At 35.9% G+C, this 17,960-nt stretch overlaps 2 protein-coding genes across 2 annotated transcripts in view; one reads left to right on the forward strand and one right to left on the reverse strand.

Annotated features, from left to right (window-relative positions):
• Positions 1-394: 394 nt before the first annotated feature.
• The window catches only part of LOC149421016 (uncharacterized), a 39,995-nt gene continuing 22,429 nt past the window's right edge, over positions 395-17,960 (reverse strand). Inside the window, exons 2-4 of the mRNA XM_089635155.1 lie at positions 1,322-2,260; positions 905-1,197; positions 395-611 (exon numbers count right to left, since the gene is read on the reverse strand). Of these exons, the coding sequence (XP_089491281.1) occupies positions 474-611; positions 905-1,197; positions 1,322-2,198 (1,308 nt within the window). The 5' untranslated portion in view covers positions 2,199-2,260 and the 3' untranslated portion in view covers positions 395-473. The remainder of the gene's footprint in view (positions 612-904; positions 1,198-1,321; positions 2,261-17,960) is intronic.
• Positions 7,062-17,960, forward strand: part of LOC149421017 (uridine phosphorylase 1) — a 44,960-nt gene continuing 34,061 nt past the window's right edge. Inside the window, exon 1 of the mRNA XM_089635713.1 lies at positions 7,062-7,475. Within this exon, the coding sequence (XP_089491839.1) occupies positions 7,444-7,475 (32 nt within the window). The 5' untranslated portion in view covers positions 7,062-7,443. The remainder of the gene's footprint in view (positions 7,476-17,960) is intronic.

The raw sequence follows: 17,960 nt of genomic DNA on the forward strand, positions 1-17,960 counted from the left end.
GGTGTGTTGAATTGTCATTTTGCTGAGTCGTCTGGTCACCCTTCTCAACTGATAAATAAATTTTTCAAACAAAATTACAAAAAAAATTTCCCGGATACCTGCTAAGCTGTGTTACATAATATCTTTTTAGATTATCATCAAAAGTAGTCATGCAATTTTAACTGTCATCAATGTGTTATCAGAACCTAACTGTATTTGCTCAATCTTCGGGATCAGAAAAACCAGATTTTTATCTTGAATATCAAGAAAGTATATTTTTCTGTCAAAATCACAAATTATTTTTACCCAGTAGGTCATATAATAATATTATTGGATAATAATAAAAAAAGAAGTATTCAGCATTTACTTTATTAATTTAACTGATTCAGAATATAAATATATAAAAACTACAAAAATCAATTAAAATTTTAATTTAAATAAGCCTCGTTATGTCATGTGGTCTGGTGTTGTGTCGTGATGATTCAATGATTTCCTCAAACAATTCCGAAGGGTTTATTTTTTTGGTACAGTCCAGAAGACTCCTGGTGGCCGAGAATTGACTGGGCCCCCAACTCGTTTGCTTTGCTAAACTGCTCCGAACCTCCTTTGTTGCTCGACTGGCCAAATTCACCCTGGAAAAATCAAACAGTTTATCATTATTATTTGAGTCTTCGTAAATTAAATGGATAGTGGGACAAACAAAGGAGCCAAATATGCCTCAATTCAAATATTGATTGCAAAAATCACGATGGCACCAATTTCCACAACATGCGATAATCCTACTCTTATTCTACCATATTGGATATTGCTACATTCCTACTCGTCTTTTTGCTGAAAATGTATTTGCTGTTGTCTAGGGTGAAAATGGAAATGTTGTTAACGCCTGCGTTGTAAACGTCTTACTTCTTAAATTAGTCATAATTACCTTGTTAATTTTGGAGTCTTCAACTTTGTTCTGCGACTTGAAGGTTCCTTCCTTGGCCTGGGCCTTGGCGTCCAGGCTCTCATTCTCATGGCCTCCCTTGAAGGACGACTCGGAGTTCTCCTTCTGGGCCCCCTCGTTCTGTCCGAACTTCTTGTTGTCGGCCTCGTCGTGAGCCTCGTCGTAGAATGATTCTGTCTTCTCTTCCTCGTCCTTCCTCGAGGAGCTCTTGAATCCCTTGGTCACATGACCTTTCTTGTGGCTCTTCTGCATGTTCTCGGATTCGCCGTTTAGACCTAGAATTCAGATGGTATTACAATGTTAATTTTATGAAAAATATTTAACAGACCTTAGTTAATATGCTGAAAATATTTAAACTCCGAATGAGTGTCTTTCACGATGAAATAGATCCAAACTCACCTTTCTTATCTAAAGATGACGCCCCTTGGTAGGTCTTGCCATCTCCCACTTCTTTCTTGTTGGCTGACTCGTCCTTGTAGTACCCCGAGTCTCCCTTGGCGCTGCTCTGCTCCGCCAAGGCCGCGTTAGACCCCTGCTGCCCCTGGTTAGCGGATTCCTGCGACTTAGCTTGGACCTTCTGGATGTTCTCGTCTCCGGAGTTCTTCTTGCCTGACTCGTATTGGTTCTTGTCCACGTATCCCCCTCCGATGGATCCTCCGTATCCGCCTCCACCGCCGCCGCCCCCGCTGTACCCGCCGCCCCCGATGTATCCGCCACCACCGCCGCCACCGCCGCCCCCGCCGCCTCCTCCCAGACCGATTCCTCCGGAGTAGTAGGGCTGGCTGATGTATCCGCCTCCTGCGCTGCTGATTCCACCTCCGAGACCGCCGCCGAGCCCGCCCCCACCCCCGCCGCTACTGTACCCGCTGGAGAAGCCGTTCCCGAAGCCGATATCACCACCGCCGAAGCCACCAAACTGGTTGATTCCACCGCCGCCGCCGCCACCGCCACCGCCACCGAACCCGAGTCCGCCCGAATAGCCTCCTCCACCACCGATCAACTGCCCTGGACCTATTCCATAAGACCCGAAGTTTGCAGACTCGGCAGTTTCGTACTCCGCAGGATTGTAGAGAGTTCCATCCAGGACGTATTCAGTTGAGTAGGGTGTATGAGACGACGCCGCTTTAAGTGTCTCTCCCGTTCGTTGGACCTGAATGTTGTAGTTCTTGGGAGGAACCCCGGAGGGGGTGTAGATGGTTTTGGACAGAGTTAATCCGAGAAGAGCGGAGAAGATGACCATTCCCAGACACACCGAACTGTTCCTGAACTTAGCCATGTTTGGTGGCTTTAGGAGACACGAGAGGATATTCTTGAGCACTGTGCAGATTGGAACTGATGCTTGAGCAACAAGTTCGAGTACACTTTATAGTAAATCCAATAGTTAGATGACAATTGATTCTTGGTCGACTAGGTTTGTCGTTCTACATTTATTTTCGCTATTATAACATAACTCTTGTTAAAAGTTCAGACTGCATTGAAATGCCCCAGACAAAGTAAGTAAACCACTCTCCATGTTTTAAATGAAGTGACACGGTTGATTAATACAACAATAAGTGTCCCCGAGATGGACCTTGAAGATCGGATGTTTAATGGGGGTTCAACCAAAATTACGAAATGATCTCGGACTCCAGCACGAGCTCAGAGTGAACATAAAAGGGAAATCCAAATTAGCGATCAATCGTTCTATAGCGGTACGTAACCGGACTTCCCTTGCACGATAGTAGATTTATGTCAAGTACCTTCCACATTCTTTGTCCTTATTCTATTGTATTTCAATCGACAACCATTCGGTATTATATTTTTAGGTAAGTAAATGAAATTACATTCTACCTTCTCAGGTGGATTTATATCTGTGAGGAGTTACTATTAGTTACAATATGAAAGATTTAGAAAAATATTCGCTAAAAGCAAAATCCACCATTTTGGATTCAAACGAGAAAGATGTTTATTCGTAAATTGATTTCAAAATCTATGATAACATGAAAAAATAAGGGTTAAGCTCATGATATATGACGATAATCTGAGTGATCAGATTAGGTACGGGAGCTCCAGTATATTCTCCAAGCCAGTATTTCCTCTAAGCCAGTATTTCCTCCCAGAAGTTGTGAACTGTGCATAATGTATGTTGTATATTACAGTACTTAAGAACATGATTATTGGTCTTGAATAAATTAGTCTTTGGTCGGTGGTGAATCATCGTGGTCGTGACCCGCTATTAAAACCCGCTCACCAGCTTCCAAGCGGGCTATTTTCGTCAGCACCCGGGTCTCGCGACCTGGTTGCCGAGTGCCGAGTGGTGAGGCGAGCGCAGATAGATTGTCAACACGCAGGCCCTGTGACCCGCTCTCGCGATCAGGGTGCCGGGTGCCAGTGTGGTGAGGTGAACGCCCATAGAGTGTCAGCACCCGGGTGTCGCGACTCACTCTCGTGACCCGGGTGCCGGCTGTCGGTGTAGCGTGGCGAGTGACCATAGAAGATGCATAATATGAATTTTGTAAACCGGGCATAAAGTCTCGAATTCTCGTGACAGACAAATATAGATGGTAGATTCCTGAAATTTAAATAGGCTAATTTTGGCTAAATAGGCTAATTCAATAATAGGCTATCATTGTGGTTCCAGTGTCTAGTTACCGGAGATCTGTATAGAATATGGAACCGCTTTTTCTTCCAGATATTTTTGGAATCGGTTCTCGGTAATAGGCTTGAAAAAAAAATCGTACTATGAATATGTTACATACCCATGTCAAACGAAAATGAAAGCCGGGTGATGGGTAACCGGTTTCAGCTTTCGGGTCGTGTATGACCTGGTACGGCGGCTCAAAGAGCGGGTTTTCGCGACCCGCTCATAATGCTAGTGGGTCGTGTAAAACGATCGATCGACCCAACTCGAGTATAAATTGCAAGTGCGCCCGACTTTTGAGTTCTGGTTTGAAATCCTTAGATACTCGAAAAAACTCTTTACAAACACCATCATTATCTTAGAACGAATGGATTGCTATCTTTAGAACATAGATTTCATTGGGAAATGTGTTTATTCTGCAGATTTTTCCATTGAAGGTACTCCGACGAACACTTTGGCACAGAAAGACGTGACAAAACGCTTGCTCAACATTATTTTTACGTGGTTGAAATTTTTTTTAATGAATCGTTTTTGTTTACTGTGGAATGGTTTGCCAGCTTTGGATTTTGGTCCATCCTAAAAGATGGTACTCTTCAAGACCCAGGTTGAATCCTTACTTTTCTTTAAAATACCCCCGCACATATTTTCTGGCATAGGCCTCCTGCATGGAGTTAAATTTTTTTCAAGTATACCTAAAAGGTGTTAAGAAGTTGAACAAATCATTTTTGTTAAGTAGTGTTATTTGTGCCGACAAACTGCTTGGCAGGTTGTTAATGGAGGAAATTTTAGTTTTTTTTAGTTATTAGGTTGGTATCAGAAGGTTTTCTGTAAATCTTGTTTTAATTTGTTTTATTCCAATTGTAATTTTGATAACTACGATTTTGTGTATGAGAATTATTCATAAGTCACAGAGTAAAAATGCATTCACATATAATACATGCATGGTAACATTTTTTATAAATAATTATTTATTTTTATTTTTGTATATGTAAATATGAATGTTATTTATTTATGATTTTTATAACTGTTGTCATCGTACTTTGTTTTAATTTATTATAAAAAAACTTGGTGAAAACGTGTTGCATTGTTTAGAACAGTGTTTTTCAATCTGTGGGTCGCCGGCAAACGGAAAAAGGCAACGTTTTAACTACAATAAAAACACTATTTCAGTGGTAAGGATGAGTTTGTTTATTTTTCAAATCGTTGTGCTATTTTCGATATGTTAATAATCAAATCATTTTCTAAGTTAAGTCTGTTTCTCTTTTTAGTTTTAATGTCCACCATTGAAGAGAATGGCAGTTCACATAATTATGAAGTGGCAAATGGGACTAATAATTTTAGAGCTTTCCTTGCCAGCTCTGGATACTTAATATGTTTTCATCCAAAACACGTCAACACTTTGGGGCGTCCAAGTCAAAGTCGCACAAAGCCTTACCAACTTACCTCGTACTTAATTTCAATGCTCTCGCGGCTTCTTTGGCCGTAATAATGAATACAGGTACCAAAATAGAGAAAATAATTAACTTTTTGTCTGTATCCATAGCCAAATGGGGTCGCCAGAATTTTCCAACCCGTAAAGGGGTCGCGTATTCAAAAAGATTGAAAATCACTGGTTTAGAACATTTAAGTAGTTTCTATTCCGATTATGTTTTTTTTCTTGGAAAAACATAATTTTTCATTCAATTGTGTTATGCACGAGTAACCTAACATTGTTCAAAGTTATGCGTAATGCTACGTATACATACGTGAGCCGAACGGCCGAACTGAACCTCAACTTATGGGAAAGGAATGAAGCAACCGCAAATGGCGCGAAACGCCGCTTTCAGTTCGTTCCTTTCCAGTAATTCGTGGCTCAGTTCGCGTTTCGGTTCGCAAGTGTATACTCAGCATAAGAACAACATCAAACACGCACCGTGAAGATCAGTTGAAGCCGTTTCCTTAAAGTCTTCACACTAGTGTGGTGGCTCGTGACTTTTGGGTGTGTACTAGAGTGCTAATATATATTATAAAAATGGCATTATTGCTGTTGTAGCTCAAAACGATATTGAATTTTTTTATCGAAAATAATTTTTTAAATGAAGATTTTCGGGAAATGTGTGGCGCACGGCTAAACTGAAATTTCCTGAAAATTTTCACTAAAAAAATCGGATTTTCTAACAAAAATAAAAAATCGTTTTCAGCTACAACAAAATCAATAATGCGATTTTTTGTAATATTAGCATTCTCGTACACACAATAGACACGAGCCGCTACTGAATTGATACTACCCGTTTTATTGTTTATTCTATAGAAGAGGAACATTAAAAAATCAAAAGCAGTGAAAACTAATTGTAGGAATTATTTTAGTAAACAACATTGATTATACTCTGATTATACTATTATACTGTAAATTGATTAATTATTTAATAAATAAATACATTGTTAACAAAGTAGAAGAAATAAAAAAAAATTACTTTATTGCTACAACTGATACCGTCTTATTAAGTATGTACAATGGCAGTGCGTTTTTGCCATTGTAGGTACACAATAATTAATTCTTTTAATCAGTCTGAATTTACCGTTAGTTGGAAAAGTAACTGCTTTTTGGTATTTAGTTTGACTCAACCTGTACATTACGTTTAAGTTTTTTATTCAAGAATTTATTTTGCTTACGGAAAAAGATTATAACCTTAACAAATAATGTTGTTTTTAAGTACCTACCTGCTACGTTATTACACAAAGTGTTAATAGTGCAGTTTTTATTGAATTTACAAACTTTCCGTAATAAAAACGTCGATACTCAATTTTCTGAAAATGTGCTTTACATCTAATGTAATGAAAACCTTTTTTTCGTTTAATGGGAACCATGTCATTGAGATAGATGTCTGCGCATGAGGGCTAATTTCACTTGTGAAGGACTTGGGGCGTGCGCAGCAATGTTAACAGTATGGGATAAATTCAATACCGAGGAAATTGCAAACATCGCAACGCCCCGTCTCTTTGTTCAAATACATCTTACGAAACCATGCTTTAAAATGATAGCGCTATTCTTTCTTTGATCTTTGATTAAATATATTTTATAATGCTTGTAAAGAGGCCCAATTTTAATTTTACCCACGTAATTCGACAGGTCTTAAAACAATACTTGTCAACCATTGTTCTTTCAGATTCTAGAACATAGCAATTTTAATTTCGAGTGGGAGTTTGAAGCAACCAAATAAAATTCACGACGGTACCCATTAAGCTGCCTTACAAGATATTTAGCCAATTATTATCTATCCGAGGCGATGACATAAGATCTATAATGGTGCAGAACGGTAACACAGGAAGTTAGAAGTACATTGTGTGTGTTTCGGATGAGTACTCGGATGTAACGATAGCTCTGAGCCTATTAAATTCACGCGCCGGCGCAGTATAATACCGTATTCCGTGTGTACATAGGTACAAATCCAATCATTGTGTTGGTGTATCCGTATACACAACGCCGACCAATCCACCAACTAAGGGCGGGGGAGTTTTTCAGGCTTTTCCTCAGTCCAGTCGATTTTCAGTTCACGTGAGACAGTCCAGGTTAGGGAGTGCCGAAGGTTGTATCAGAGTGAAGCCTACTTAATTCAGTGTGTGACCATTTCCTTCAGAAACTCTTGTCAATTCTATTCAACTGTTCTATTAAAACTGCGAATCCTTGTTAAACTATTCAAATATTTGTGTAGAAAATAGCAAATAAGGGAGTTTACATAATATTCTAATCGGGTAATACGGTTTGTTTATTGAATCCAGGACTTTTCTCTCGTGTTGTCAATTTTTTGTGACCAGTATTTACACGAGATTTTGATAATATAGTGCTGTGATTAGTAACAAGTATTAAACAACATTTTTGTTATTTTAAAGTTGAACAAAATCAGCAAAAATTAAGTCCATCATGTCATTCGACCATACAGAGGTGCTGGATGAGTAAGTGTACATTTATTTAATTACAAAAAACTGCATTATTTTGGGATTTTCTAGTTTGTGAACCGAAGATCCGTTTTCATAAGTAGTTGAATTGCCTTTATTTTGGAAATTATTATAAATTTCATTATTTTTAAATTTTTAAAAAGTATTGGCTACGAATTGAAGTTATATTACATTAAAAAATATTTTATATTTACATCTACCATGCTTGAAGAAAAGTGTTCACATATTGTTTATTGTTTTATGCTGATTGTTTTTCAATATAAAAAGTAGGAATTTTATCAAAAGAAGTTGTATAATGCATCTTCTTTATATAATTCATAACGATTATTGTATTGTTGTACGTTTTTTTAAAATCAGGGATCCACTAACTACAGGGTTTTCCAATAAGAGGTGTTATTTTTAATAGCCCGCTATTTCGGTAGATGTTATTTTTAAAGCTGTCATTTTTTAACATTTGACACTTGTCAAATGTTAAATACTACGTCAGTAACTAGTCGGTATCGTAGTCAGAAACTACGCCATTAATAAAAATGGAACGATACACGCTTCAACAAACCATTGAAATTTTTAAAATTCACTTGAGTGAATCAATTGCAAATCATCTTTAGTGATGAAGCCCATTTCCACCTCGGTGGCTTCGTCAACAAGCAAAATTGTCGCATCTGGGGCTCGGAAAACCCAAGAGTTATTGTTGAAAAGCCTCTCTATCCTCAACGTGTGACTGTTTGGTGCGGTCTATGGTCCGGCGGAGTCATTGGACCTTACTTGAGGCTGATTTAAAATGAGGCTGGAGCAACAGTTACGGTGAATGGATTGCGCTATCGAGAGATGATTAATGATTTTTTATGGCCGGAATTGGATAGTATTGATCTGGACAACGTTTACTTTCAACCAGACGGCGCTACGTGCCACACAAGCAACGAAACCATTGATATTTTACGATTGAATATCAAAATAACACCTCTTATTGGAAAACCTCGTATGACCTACCAGGTAAGTATTGTATTGTATATTTTCTCCATAAATAGTAATAACATGGATCACTGTAGAAATGTATTATAAGTTTGTACGGCGCCCTTGAGGTGATTTTGCACAAAAACGGCAGTATACAAGTCATCCAATTATTATTATTTAAAGGGTCCTTTTACTTACCATTGGTAACTTTCTGGCCTATTTTCTACGTCCATGTGCAAAAAAATATATTTTGGCGTTTATTAAGGACTAAAGACATAATATTGATAATATAATATAACTTATTTTATTGCAAAGGAATAAATAACAGTTGGAAAGATTTGAAACCGTCTTCAGCAGCCCTCCTAGTGAGGAGGTTTGTATAATGCAAATGATTATCGATTTTAATCCCAAATTTTTTAGACAACTTCATAATATTTTCAACTAAGATTGTGCGTATTAGTTTGGTATTATGATTTCCTACTTAAAAACAAAATTAATACTTATTCGGAAGTTATGATTTGAGATTTTTTGAGATTTATTTTTGGCGTATTATGCCTCCTTCTTTAGCCAAAGTTTCGGACAGGATTACAATGTCCATCATCAGGGCAGATGTGAGGTAGCACAACACGGCATAATACCTCAAAAATAAATCCCTATAATTACTCGGAAATTGTTACAGTTTTCCTTACTTACACGGAGCAGCCCCCTTCCATTCTATTAGGATTTTGTTGTGTTTTGTTGGACGAGTAATTAAAAAATGATTATAAGTTCATTAGCCGCATCATACCGCAGAAGACGTACCTACAACCTAAACCTATTTTCCTGAACCAGTAGAAATGTAGCATCTCGAATTCCGAGAATTTTACGAGTTTCAACGAAGAAAAATAGGCAGATTTTATTTATTTGAATAAGGACCGCCCAAGAGTCTCAAATGCTCGAAATCAGTGGGGCTATAACATCCCCAGTTTGACTATATTATACCGCTGTGGGGAGTGGGGAAAGGAAAGAGGAAGGTTGGGAAGTACCTGGCTATTCAGATCTGGTCACCAAACACGTCGAAAAGAAGGTTGAGAAGCCTGGCTATTATAATCGGGCTGCTAAATATACCTAAAGCTATACAAGACATCGCCAACATTTTGATATTGTTATTTATGATTTACCTATGTCGACTATAAAACTAATACGTTTTTATCACCTACTCGCGAGTAACTTGCAATTTAATTCCATATTTTAAAAAGAGTTTTACAATTTAAAATTATTTGAAATAATATTAAAATAATAGCTGTAAACTGCCACGGTGTGGCTTAGTCTGTCTGTGCAGATAGAGAAACAATAGCACGTGTTGCTTTTACGTCCAACAGATGGCGCTAAAACTGTTTTATTTTAATTTTAAACTATTTGTACCCCGCCACTTGTTTCTGTGCCTCAATAAAAAAGCATGTTTTTCCAACACATTACACTGATTTTCATCAAAGCATGTTTTTACCTATCACCGGTGACATTTATGTAATATAGGTATAAAAACAAACGAATGAAAAGTTTTGTCGAAATTTCAAAGCAATCGGTGAAAACTTCCGAAGATTTAATATTTTGAACAAACGAACATTAAAATTTTTATTTAGATGGAATAGTCATACGAGAAACATTTAAAAAAACAACTTATACCTAGAAAATTGTTATTTTACGCATTCGTACAACTACAACGTATGGTTTTAGCATTGTTCACAGTAATTCAGGTATCTACTTATGTACGTCATCGCGAATTTTAGAAAAACATCCATACGTCATATTTGACATCCTGTCTCCATTTATTTAAAACGATGGACAGGTTTACACGACTATTTGTAAGATTGTAAATAGCAATTTGCTAAATTTTTTGCTTCCTCTAATGTCGTTTTTCTATCAAGTAAAAGCGGGACTTGGGAACCTGAATTTACTGACAGGAAATTGAATTTGATTCGAATTTGCTGAAAGGACAGTCATTTCCGTTTTGATTTAAATATAAAGGCGAGGCGGTATTGGATAATTGCGTTTACGAAATGTCTAAAAATATCACGATTATTTTTTTAGAATTGAATTATTACCAATTATTGAGGTAATTATCGGATCATTTATAACTTATCAACTTCCGTTATTATTTCCAAATTTATGACAACTGATGTTTTGCCATGCTGCATTAAAAAAAGTTTTTGTTTAAAAAATATCATTATTTTTAAATGCCTCTGTGGTTCAGGGGTACGGCTCTGGACTAGCAGGTCGAAGGTCGCGGGTTCGAATCCCGGCGTGCGCAAGTAAATTTTATTTGATTGATTTGTGTTATTTCACAATTTAAAATAATATATAGTATACTTGCTGCACGTTCCAGAGTGAAGATACTCTCATTAGCTTGAAATGGATTTAGGCGTATTTAGTGACCAGATCTGACTAGTAAAGTAACCTTCCTCTTCAACGTCTCTTTCCCCTTACCAAAACCTTCAGCCTCACAACGTACCCAAATTGGTTATGCCATAGTTTAACTGGCTCCAGACGGTTGGGAGTAGTTGGGACTCTTGTGCGGTATTGATATATGTAATAATATTAGCTTCATTATGTTTCTTTTAGCTAATCGATACACATTACAAGGTTTAAAGGTTCAGTTAAATCAGTATGACTTTTTTCGATAGACGATAGGAACGAACAATAAAATACACAATTTTCGCGTACAATAATTGCAAAAGAGTTACGTTTATGAAAAATCAACACATCCAACTACGCACTAATTTATTTTTTATTCTTTTACGCCCGTCGGGCTCATAAAACAAGTTTAAATTTAATATTACATAAGGCATTAAAATTAACATAACAATAACAGTAATACAAATCATACAAAAACTACAAAAAAACGAGAAAAAACCTACACCTGCCTGTCAAATATACGCAAAAGAAAAAGTAAATTATACTTTTAATATTATATATTATCAGATTATATAATAAATTAATATTAGCGAAACAAAACAAATTTTAGGAAGAAATAAATGAAAATATCAACGGAACGGAATTTATTTCCATGCCTATGTAGCCTTTGGACTGAGGAATTAATAAAATAGTTTGTTTTAGAAGAATGAACAAAGAACAGCTCAGGAAGTCTTAATAATTAACTTTTTTTACGTGAATACCACACAAGAGTCCCAATTGCTCCCAACCGTCAGGAGCCAATGAGACTATGGCATCCCCAATTATTGGGGTATTTTGTGAGGCTGAAAATAGTAGTAAAGGGAAGGAGATGGGAAAGAAGAAGGTGGGAATGTACCTCGCTATTCAGATCTGATCACCAAATAGGGTTAAAACTATATCAAGCAACATTTCAATTCCGAATGGTGATCTTTCACCAAGGTGATACTGAAAGTATCTACCAGTATGGAACGTGTCGCAAATATACATATCAAAAGGGAGATAATAAATGTACACAAGAATGATAGAGATAGCGCGCTAATATAAAATGGATTAAATGAATAGGCGTAAGCGACTGTTGTGAAAACATTTAATAAAACACGAATTATTTAAAATATTTCAAATACCTCTCGGCATCTGAGTTAAATAGATTTTAAAGAAACACTGAATTTTTCATACCTATGTAAAATAACAGAACCATTTGTTTATGAATCATTTACGTTTTTTTATAATTTTCGGAGCATGCTTTGCGATTTTTTTCTATCGAGGGAATTTCATACAATTTTACTTTTTTAACTCGGCATCTGAATAGGGATTATCTATCTAAAATATACATCTGTTCTGACTATAGACACTGTAAAGCTGTTCAAAACGTAGGCTGAAGAAGGAGGAAACGCAACTCAGCACAACAACCCAAAATTTAATCACCAAAATCTCAAGTCATACCATTTCAAAGTGGTTTTTTAAGTTAATAGAAGGGGTCGGGGACACCTTAGGAAAACATGGAACAATCGAGTGAATCAAATAGTTGAATATCCTCTCTGATTACCTCCGTGGTTCTTATACTTTCCTTGTCCTGTTTGAGCCAACGTTTTCGTATGAATTATTCTAATACTGCGTGGCGCACCTATTTCTACTGTTCAACTACATTATACTGGCTACATGGAAACCACGCTATATTGTCGATGATAGATAACTGATATCACACATCGAAATCGCAGAAATCTTTTAATGATTTAACATCAAAGATAAAGGGACATCATACCCTTTTGCCTTCAATGCCCCGCTGCTATTGTGAATAGTGCATTACGATTCTGGCCTAGCCAGCACAAGGCTATTTAAAAAAAATACATTTAACTTAAACTAAATTTCACATTCAATCGAAATGGGTGACACTTTGAATTTAACAAGGTAGGATCTAATTTAATAATTTTTTTACACAACAAATTTATCAAACTTATCATAGTTTCCTTAAACAATCCTCTAAAAGTTTCTTGTATTTGTTAATATAGTCGTGAAACTTTAAGCGTAGGTACCCACTTAAAAACTTTACTTAAAATATAAATAATAACAACATTTTATTCCATGTGAAATTCAATTATGGCTTCTGGGAAATCTTAGAACGAAAGATCCAATCTCTTTCTTTTATAAAATTGAATCTAGTTTTTTCACGTTTCTTGAAATTTTTTCCTGGTCTTATTATGAAAACCCACTAGGTTACGTAATGTAAATACAAAATGAACTTTCGGAACAAGTTTAGCAAACAATAGTATTGTGAGATTGCTCAGATATTATTTCTCAAAGTACAAGTACAAGTATTATGGAAAAAATACATGCATTTTATATTTTATCTGTCCGATTTAGAAAATTTTTACTTTTGTGGAAATTTTAATTTATTTCCCAAGTGATTGGTAAATAATTATCTAAATAACTAGCCACTACGCCGTTTTAATTAAATAAATTAAATGGTAAATATTTGGTTTCTTTGACGGGGACCTACCAAATTTATTTAATTATGTAAATGTTTATTAAGTGGAAACGAGTTTCAATTAAAAGAAAGATACATCGTTAACTATAAATCACTTTACGTGTTTATTTTATCAGGCCAAAACTTATTTTCAGTCCGTTCTTTTACAAATTGAGATATTATATTTGCTAATAGGTATACATTAATCCTACCAAAAGACCATATCCTTTTGATAATTAGTAAACAAGTAGTATAAGTAAAAGTCATTAAGTTGTGTAAGGATTAAAGATAAAGAAAATAAAATCTACAAAAAATACGAAATTATAAAAATTTATTCCTTGAATTTTACATTTATGTCAATATGAATAACTTTCCTTTGAATTTTATATTTATGTCAGTATGAATAATTTTAGATTTATTTATTGCGATTTAGAACAAATATCATCGATTGAATCCTTAATAATTTAAGCCATGGGTCTCCAAACTACGGCCCGCTGGACAGTATTGGCCCGCGAGTCAACACCGGCTCGCTAGTACCACCAGGTTGTATGTAGGTACATAAAACGTTTTTTTAACGACCAATTAAGAAACATAATAACTGACATATATAATGAAATTGTAATTAATGATATGACATTTATCCTGAAATCTTACAGTAAGTAATTATGTAAACATTATAATTACGAAGAGATTTTTTATTTATTTAGTACAAGATATACATATTTTACACTTGTAAAATGTTTTGATTCTCCAACTTTGTAGCTGTATTGGCCCTTGGGATTTAGTATGGCCCCTGGATAAAAAGTTTGTAGACCGCAGCTTTAAATAAAGCAGTCCTAAATTGTAACTTTTTTGTTTTATAAGGGAACTAGAATTTATTGAAAAAACATTTATTAATCTAATATACTAATCTCTCTTCCAATTTTTTTATGAATTCTATTAAATTCATATTATTACTTGTTTAGTATATAATATATTATGTATTTACTTTCTTTGTGGGGATGTGTGCGATTTTTCGCTAATCTCCCCGAATTCCGGAATAAGGAAATTATTAATATTGTTACCTTAAAGCGAGTCAAAGCGCATCTCAAAATTTAAAAAAATTCGTACCAGTTTAAAAATGAACAGCTTTTTCATTCTCCTGTAATGTTGCCAAAGTGGATTTGGGTAATTTACTAATTAAGGCCCCGTACCCGTAGTAAGCGTTTAAATATGGCTTGAAAGGGAGATATGTAAATACGAATGTTAGAGGGAGCGCGCTCAGAGGCGGATTTGCAGTCTTGGCCGCCCTAGGCCCCAGACCATGTAACCGCCCCTTTCTCAGTACCCATCATATTGACCAGGAGTATCCAAACTTTTCAGTAAGTTCCTAGGGTCAAAACCGTTTTAATTTTCCTGCCATTTTCATTCATGGTTCATGGGGTGAGATTTGTCCAGGTCTTGGCGGCGGATACGTCTGCCCACCTGCTGCGTGGCGGGCCGGATCGAGAGAGACTGGGTGAGGGAGGCCTTTTGACCTTTCCAGCCGGACTATCTTGACCCATCGCCTTGCACCGCAGTTGGAGGGATGTATTCATACGTATGTCACTCCTGGAGACACTAATCCCCAGATTCCTACCCACCCCTCATCCATTTTCCTTTTCAGAACTTCCTATCCTTCCCTTCCTTAAAAAGACCCTCCACACAGCATCACCTAAGATGACATAGGTCGTGAAGGAAAATATTTTCCTCAAAGCCTCCTGTGTGGAATTAATGTAAAAAAATACGCTTGCTAAATTCGCTAGTTCAATTACTGTATAATTGTCGATTGTCGCAGGCCGGATTGATGACATTGGCGGGCCGTTGTTTGGAGACCCCTGATATAGACTATAGACTACATAATGAATTTACTTTATTGACAACTTTTTATCGAAATCGATTCAGAAATTTAGTTAACTATAATAGCTGCTAGTTTTTAATACTTTCTAAGGTTTCAAGGATTTGAATAAAACGTTTAAAACAGTTTTAGGTTTAATTTATTTAACTAGTTTCAGGTTTATTCTCATACAATAATATATAAGTGTTTCACAGTTACAATTAGGGTTGCCAGATACGGTCTGGATAACAAGTTATTATTAAGTCTCCAAACAAATAAAAGAAATCAGAACCACTTTTAAATAAAAATCAACTTAAGGTACATATTCGAATATAATAACTAAACTTAAAATACAAATTAAAACGTTGGTAAAAAAATTTACGTAAAGCATTATCTAATATAAAAAAAACTGAACTCAAAACAAAAATCTGGCAGTTACAATATGCTGAAATACGCCATCCCACGCATATTATAGCTCTGTGTGTGAACACGCTATTATGCATAACAATACCTAACGCGGTTCAGTCACTAGCGCAACTGAATGGATTGGAAATACGCGAGCGGGCGAGCGATGGAGCATGATAGGTGTGGCGAGGGCGGCTGCGGGGCGTGGGGGCGCGCTGTGTGCTGTGTGTGAACACGCTCTTGCATATCGCTATTTCGTACGTAGAATATTTAGGTACTTAGGAAGTCATTTCTTGTTATCATCTGTGACTTTTTTGTCACGATTGGCCGCCCCTAATATCTGGCCGCCCTAGGCCCGGGCCTACATAGGCCTAAGGGCAAATCCGCCTCTGAGCGCGCTGATATTAAAAACGGTAATAGTTAAGCGAAGATGGTGAAAATATTTAATAAAGCACTATTCGTTTGAAATATAGCAAAAGCAAGAGCAAAATCCCGACAAATGCTTAATTTGCATTTAATGATACACTGTTTTATTTTTGATACACGATTTTTTTCATACCTATAACATATTAAATAATAGAACAAAACGTGTTTTTAATAATTTTCGGAGCTTACTTTGCGATTTTTTTTTATACCGTGGGAATTTCAAATAATTAACCTTTCTGCATAACAAATGTATAGATATTATCTTTAAAAATATCATATATTTGTTTTGGAACTTAAAAACTATTAACTAAGAGTTAACGAGAAACTTGTTATAAATCGGTTGAAATTGGGTATGCGGGGCTCAGCTATCCCGCAGCCAAATGGGGGAGTAGGTAGTATCCAAAATTACTATCCTCCTTATATTAGCTTAAATACTTGACATATTATTTTACGTATTTCTGCTCATATACATAAGTACCATTAATAATTGACTGAACAATTGGGATTCTATAGTTTAAAAGCCCATAAGACAGAAAAATACATGGGGTCGTCGGAAGACCCACTTGGTTACAAGACGTTTTGTTTGGCATCTTGGCCTGTCAAGAGTTAAGGTGACGATATTTGCGAAGATTTTTCCATAGATTTATAATTTCCGACCGTTTAAAGATTAGTTGCTTCAAGGTTAGGTATATTATTTGTTTATATTATTTACTTGTCTGTAGGTAAGTATCAGTCACGTTTAGTAATTTATTTATATCCAATAAACGATGATAATATTATTATTATGTTTTAAGAACGCTTCATATATCTTGGTATGATAGATAAAATTAAACAAAAATATTGTTTATTAAATCACGAGATTTTCGAATGTTTGGAAAATTGTGCGCAGTAGTTGGGAGTTGAACCGTTGACCCAAGTTTTATCAACAGGTTTTTTTGCCCATTCCGCTATCACGAGTTATCAGGCCGATGAGTAGTGGTTAGTACCGGATGGGGGTCGATACGACTAATTAATGTAGGTAATTAAGTGAGGCTTCATTCTTGACTGTCCTCCAATGTTTCCAATTCTGTACCGAACATTTTTAATTACACAGTGTAAATATACTAAGATGATAACTAAAATTTAAATTTACAATCAGGCTATAAGAAGCAAAATGTTAACTAATAATTATTTAAAAAAAAGTGTAATTCCTTTTTGTAAGTTCTTTCGGTGCTATTAAAAATGTTTGCCACTTCTGCATATTGGTTCACAAAGTTATGTCTGCATGGTACAGGTTTTCCAATAAGAGGTGTTATTTTGAATAGCCTGCTATTTCGGTAGATGTTATTTTTGAAGCTGTTATTTTTTGACATTTGACAAGAAGAAACTATGCCATTAATAAAAATGGAACATCACACGCTTCAACGCTTCAACGACGTATTGAAATTATTAAAATTCACTATTGTTAATTATTAGAAATCCATCGAAAAATCATCTTGAGTGATTGGCCCATTTCCACCTCGATGGCTTCGTCAACAAGCAAAATTGTCGCATATGGGGCTTGGAAAACCCAAGAGTTATTGATGAAAAGCTTCTCTATCTTCAACGTGTGACTGTTTGGTGCGGTTTATGGTCCAGCGGAGTCATTGGACCTTACTTGAGGCTGATTTAAAATGAGGCTGGAGCAACAGTTACGGTGAATGGATTGCGCTATCGAGAGATGATTAATAATTTTTTATGGCCGGAATTGGATGGTATTGATCTGGACAACGTTTAATTTCAACGAGACGGTGCTACGTGTCACACAAGCAACGAAACCATTGATCTTTTACGGGAAAAGTTTCTTTGAATATCAAAATAACATCTCTTATTGGAAAACCCTGTATAAGGCAGTTTATATAAGAATTGGTATTGTCATTATTGTTAGAAACATGACATGAAATCAATTAATGATTTTAAATAGAAA

Source organism: Hesperophylax consimilis, chromosome 9 (genome assembly GCF_061612785.1).
Source record: "Hesperophylax consimilis isolate HC1 chromosome 9, BYU_Hcon_1.0, whole genome shotgun sequence".
NCBI lineage: Eukaryota > Metazoa > Arthropoda > Insecta > Trichoptera > Limnephilidae > Hesperophylax > Hesperophylax consimilis.